Below are 6,000 nucleotides of genomic sequence, written 5' to 3'. Positions count from 1 at the left end.
TAAGCATGAACCACGCGCCATCCACCTGTGGCTTTACGCACACAAAAGGTCGGGCTGCAGTGAGGCGATTTGCTCTCACGCACATGTCCCGCCTTGGCTCGCTTGTCGAAGAACTCATCGATATAATCGACTTGTTCTTTCGGCAACGGCCATTGCCTGGTCACACAATACTTGGTGCCAGGTTCGAGGTCTATCTCGTGCCCGATGCCCCTATCTGCTGGTAGGCGGCTCGGTACTTCTTCTGGGAACACATCGCGATGTTTCCATAGAACCTTAAAGAACGGACTGTCTCTCAAGGCATCCCATCCTTGAGCAGCGAACCGTTTCTTTTGTCTGTTTCTAGGACGCTCTCGTTCATTGTGGAAGCCGAGCAATAGTCCACCAAGTTCTCTCCTGTAATTTGTGTGACTATTTCGTGGATCTTTCCTTCCTTTAATTCGGTAACGAACAGATCCCACGACACATCTCCGGGAGATTTACTATCACCTCGTCAGATTTAAAGACTTTCAGGAGCATCTCAACTGAGGATGTCTCCGCAATTTCGTCTTTGACAGCCTCGAACACTCCGTTCGAAGGCTGTCTTCTTTATTAGAGACTGATCCAAAGGTCACTCGTTTAGACGTGCCTTTGATCGTCTTAATCTGTCGTGTACTCGTTCTTCGAGTCACCACGACCTTTTTCTGGGAAGCGGGTGCCGTTGCACTCCTGGCTAACGCGACCCTTCCAACCGCACCAGGCTCTATGCACTGTGCCGGTTTATGCGACGCATGACTTCCTGTCAGCTCGCCGTCTACTGCCACAGGCTCTCGGCTCTGTGCAGGACATTCGGACGCATGACTACTTGTCATCGTCCTTTTCACTACCCCAGTCTCCACGAGCTGGGTAGGAATTGGTGACGTTTGACATCCCGTCAACGCACCCTCAACTGTGTTCGACACGACATCAGTTGCATACGCCTCTCGCAGGAGCACATCCTTTCCGGTGTCCTGCGTAGAGTTCGCAACTGTGTGTGTACGCCAGTCTTTCCATGTTTGGTGTTTTGTCAACCATGGCATGCCTAGGATGAGGTCATACGGACTCTCCATACCTAGCACTGTGAACTTCTCTTTACAAGAGAAGTCACTAAAGCTGAAGGTGATTTCTACCTGAACTCCCTCAGACTTAACGAGCGCGCCGTTCGTTTAACGAACGGTCGCCTCTTCTCGCTTGCCATCCTGGCAAAGCGACTCAAACATCGCCGGCCCCCTTACAAATTTTTGTGATGCACCCGAATCCACTAGGCGGGTCGTCACCTGGTCATAGCCTCGTACTTGAGCGCTATAGACCAGCAGGGTTGAGGTCAAAATTTCGACCTCAGGGACTATGCTACCCATTTCTTCAACAACTCTGAACTTAGGAGTAGCTTCAGAGTCCGCGTCAGTAGGGCATCTTGCCCTTACTGCACTTAGTAAGTGCACGAGGAGCCGGATTACCGCTCCCCTGACGACACTTTACTAGAGTACTTAGTGCGTTGGGTGAGGTCGCTATGGCGCCCACCACAACTACCTCACTGCACGCAAGAGAAGACGGTCTAACCACTTCCTCGCTGTGCTAGGGAGTGTGTCTAAGTAGAGCGTGGCCGCATTAAGACGTGCCCGCCTACACTTGGTAGCACTTGAAATCCTTCCCAGGACCTGCATCTCTGCGTGTGTACGTGAGGATGAGCCTCAACATCGATTGGGCTCATTTCACCACCACTCCGAACATCATCGGGAGTCATCAGGGCACATGGCGCAGGGACTTGGTGAACAAGCTCTGGCCAGGCTCCTGTGCAGTCCTCCTGACCAACATGTTGCTCAGCTGGAGCAGTTGGAGGCATCGTGCTCGGACAGCGGAGAGCCGCGTCCGAGGCAGAGAGCCATGCTGTGGCGGAGTCCGTCACTCATACTCAGGATGAGTTGAGGCATGAGCAGGCTCGGAGCGAGGCTCTCAACAGGACTGTTGATATGCTCTCTGCCCGGTCGCATCAGCTGAGGCCCATTCGGATGGACCCGTCCAAGTTCGATGGAGCTGCAGCGCACACGATTGTCCACTGGCTGTTAACCGTGGAGCAATGCGGTGTCGCGCAGCTCATCGAGGACGACAGCCAAATGGTGTCGCACGCCATGTCGCACCTGCGCGGTAAGGCCTCAGAGTAAGCTTACTCGGCGCTTATGGCGGACGTTTAGACATTCCATACATGACGATCTTCACGAGAAAGATTCGCGCCATGTACCAGCCGCCGAACAACGACGTGTTGCTTCACGCGCGCTTCTTTGGAGCGTGACAGACGAAGCGAACTCTGCAAGATTATGTGCAAGGGATGCGCTCGTTGTCTATTACCGTAGGTCCGATTTCGGAGCACATTAAGGTGCCCAGGTTACGGACTACGGCAAGGCCCGTCACGACAGGCCCTTTTTCAGAAAGGTGCCGTCGACGATGGAATAGGCACTCCAAATTGCCTTAGTTGAGGAGCAATCCTACAACAGTGCCTCGGCGACAGCTTGGTATAAGCCGTCGGCCGAGAGGTCAGATGCCACTCCCATGGAGTTGGGCAATGCAGACGTTGTCTGCTATATAAATGCGGCAAGCGCGGCCATTTGATGGCTCTCTGCTATGCCAGGGTTGCTGGGGGAAAGATGCCCAGCAAGAGGACTCCCTTGCCAAAGGGCGATGGCATGAAACAAGCGTGGGAAACGCATGAGTTCTGCATCGACCACTGAGGGATTTATATTTAATTACCTATTTTTACCAATCAAAAATGTCATCTCTGTAGATAACATTATTATGTATTGCGAGCGTATCTTTCTAGATACCTCGCGTAACGGATGGCGCTAGGCGTCATCCCTCCTAATGTGAATGCACCTATGTGCATCACATACACAAGGGTATCATTGCCGAGCCAATAAGCCATCATGAAAGATGATGGCATAGAGAGATGATGGCTTAGACAGATGATGGCTTATTGGCTCGCCAATGATACAATGTAAAATCTATTGTCCTCGTCAGCGATCAATGTTTTTTTGCATAGCTGATTTTGGAAAGTTTAGAATCCACGCTCAGGGCAACACTGGAGTCTATGCGAGCAAAGAGGTGCTACCACGACATTGTAACTTCGTCACGAAGACTTTTAAGAGATATCGCAAATGAACAATACTGTTTAGTTATTACAAAAGCATACTTGTAGAGTTTTAAAGAATTACGCCTCTCAAAAAATATCGCTGCTCTCACTGGAGTCAAGATCGACACCTGCGTCTTCATCAATCCTATTCGAGACATTCGTATACGTAGTATCGCCAGGCTCCATGCCGTCCCAAGTACCACAAACTCCGTAGTCTTCAAGCCCATCCGCAGGAAATGTTTGTAAATTGTCTTCAAATTTTCGAGAAATTGCGCTTCCCTCCATCGTGAAATGCCGCTTTTTGCCTCGTCCGAATCGACGCTTATATCTACGCTCGTGATCATTTAAGCCGCAACCGAGTATGCGACAAACGCAAGTCTGCTGCTCAGCACCGGCCTGAAGACGCGCAGATGACGATCTCTGCCTCGATTTAATTGGTTGTGTAAAGCAGCATGTTGCATTTGAAGTATTCGTCATTTGATGAAGCTGTTTTTTTGAGAATGAATGTAAGCGAGCATTAAGTGTAGTGAGCGATACTCGCTCATTGATCAAGTCGCTGCTCTGAGGAGGTGAAGGTGTCAATTGAGTTCTGCCAGGAGTGTCAGATGCGTATCGATACAGCACGTTCAAGTCAAAATAAAATTGCTCAGATGTATTCCGATACGACTCACAGTGATGCGAGTGGTGCAGAAAACCAGCGCTCATGAATGCATTACCCATCCGATAAGCTTCTGGCGCAGAGTCCACAAAGCCAAGCTCCAGCATGCGCTGCATAAGCCCTTGTCCGACCAAGGTGGCCTGTGCTTCCGAGCGCTCAAGCTCCATTGCAAGTTGCAACGCTGTCTGCGCACTTGTCTGTTGTTGAAGATCTTCCAGTGCTCTGAGAATGTAAGTTGCAGATGGTCGACGTTCTGGCTGCTGATGCCACGCATCTGTAAACAGTCGAATCAATTCAGGGTGGAGCGATGGACTAAGTGAAGGTCGTTCACCGTTTAAAACGCTATCGAACACATGTAGATGACTTTGCGCCGCTTCTGGATACTTGGGGACAAGAGGATTTGCGATATCCCACAACGTAATTGCAAGCGAATATATGTCAGCGGCTTCGCCGTAGACAGCAGTGCCAGCCTTACCTTCAATAAGCTCTGGAGCCATATAGTCTGCCGTGCCCCGGACAGTCATTGCGCTTCGTCCCCGATCACGCATGGAAGGTCTTAGTGGCATAGGCGGCATGACATAAGGAGACACGGGGGTTTGGACTCTTTGGTACGAATCTCCATAGAATGCCGTAATTGATCGTGTCGAATCTATCGGTTTCGATGAATCGTTAGCTGTGATTGACGCCAATTTGTTGCCCTTGTGCTCAGCTGGAACGCTTCGCGACTCACCGAAGTCTGTTAATTTGCAGATGCCGTATTCATCAACCAAGAAGTTTGAAGGCTTTAGATCTCTGTGCAGGAATGCTGGTGTAAAGCTATGCATATATACAACAGCGCGAGTAGCGTCTATCATGTAATTAAGATCAACTAAAAAGCGTTGCCGTTGTCGTTGTCGGTGTTGTAAGGTGCTGACTTGTTTTCGTTCTTCCTGCCTGGAATTTTGTGGTAACCTCAGCCTAGCACTAATGCGTGTAATGTCTTCAAGTGAAGCTCGACATAATTCCGAGACAAGACAGATGGTGGGGGGGGACACACACATACCGTAAAAATGGACAACATTTGGGTGATGAAAAGCCCCGCATAATGCTGCCTCGTGCGAAAATTCGGCCACAACGTCTTCTGTGAGTACGTGCGGCGTGTAAACTTTAACTGCAACTGGAGTTTTACAGTGCAGGGTGCCCCGAAAGACGACTGCATTAGCACCGGCGCCAATTTTTTGATGCAGTTCGAGGTATGCAAAGTCAATAATCTGTTTTCGATGCATTTCAATGAGAACATGAAGCCCCCGGGATGATACGCGCTCGTGAAGACAGTTGTACTTTTGTCGAAACATCGATTGAAGATGCACGGCACGTCGACCAAGCCCTCTCCAGTGAGCTGTATCTGCTTTTAAAACTCGCCACACTACAACGGGTATGAATGATCCCCAGAATATACTCGCCACAATCAGCGTGAAGGTAGCGTTTGTGTAATTATCGCCCTTGTAAAATAGTTGGCCGTAAGATAATCTCAGGATATAGTAAACGCCAACAAACGCGCCATACTCACGACGTGTCGTTTTGTTCGCTCTTTCAGACGGCCGTAAGCACACCCATCCCATAATAAATAGCGGGAACGATCCTGTAAACATCGTCACGTAATGAGCGGTCATTTGTGTTACTGATATGTCCATTAGCCACACTATCGGAATATTGTACGCTGCTAGGCAAAACGAAATAAGCGATGCTCGAGTTAATGCTCTTGTTGTCACTGCTCGCTGCTGAAGGTATAAGACTGGTAAGGCCATCATAAATAGTCGTCCACTATAAAAAGCCTCAGTTCTAACGCGTCCCGAGTCGGATCCCAGCACTAGGAGTAGCGTCAAACAGATCGTGTATACCAAGGATACGGTAGTAAGCAGCCAAATTAGCGGTTGAAATGCTGGAAGCAGCGCTCGACGTGCCGCTCTCGTGTCTCCTCGCAATGCCCCCGACCGATGGTGTCGCATGTAGATGACAAGTACTACGCAGAGCACGAAGATTGTGGCATAGCCCAAAGCCATGAGCCCCAACAGCAACTGGACTCGCAGCATAGCCGATTCCATGCGTAGTCAAATGTGTCAAATTTTCGTTCGATCGAGAGGTAGATTTCAATGAAGAAGAGCGATACTTGTCAGTTGCTGGCCTGGGGACTATTCTATCGCCTTTTTCTTCTCCAAAACCC

General features: G+C 49.8%; 1 protein-coding gene across 1 annotated transcript; it reads right to left on the bottom strand.

Annotated features, from left to right (window-relative positions):
- Positions 1-3,226: 3,226 nt before the first annotated feature.
- Positions 3,227-5,881, bottom strand: CCR75_004009 (uncharacterized protein; the record flags this gene model as incomplete). Its single annotated transcript, XM_067962100.1, has 1 exon — positions 3,227-5,881. One exon carries the CDS (start codon positions 5,879-5,881, stop codon positions 3,227-3,229), a length of 2,655 nt encoding a protein of 884 aa, XP_067822632.1.
- Between the last annotated feature and the right edge of the window lie 119 nt (positions 5,882-6,000).

Source organism: Bremia lactucae, linkage group LG1 (genome assembly GCF_004359215.1).
Source record: "Bremia lactucae strain SF5 linkage group LG1, whole genome shotgun sequence".
Lineage (NCBI taxonomy): Eukaryota > Oomycota > Peronosporomycetes > Peronosporales > Peronosporaceae > Bremia > Bremia lactucae.
Note: the sequence above shows the minus strand (reverse complement) of the source record. Positions and strands in the feature narration are given on the sequence as shown.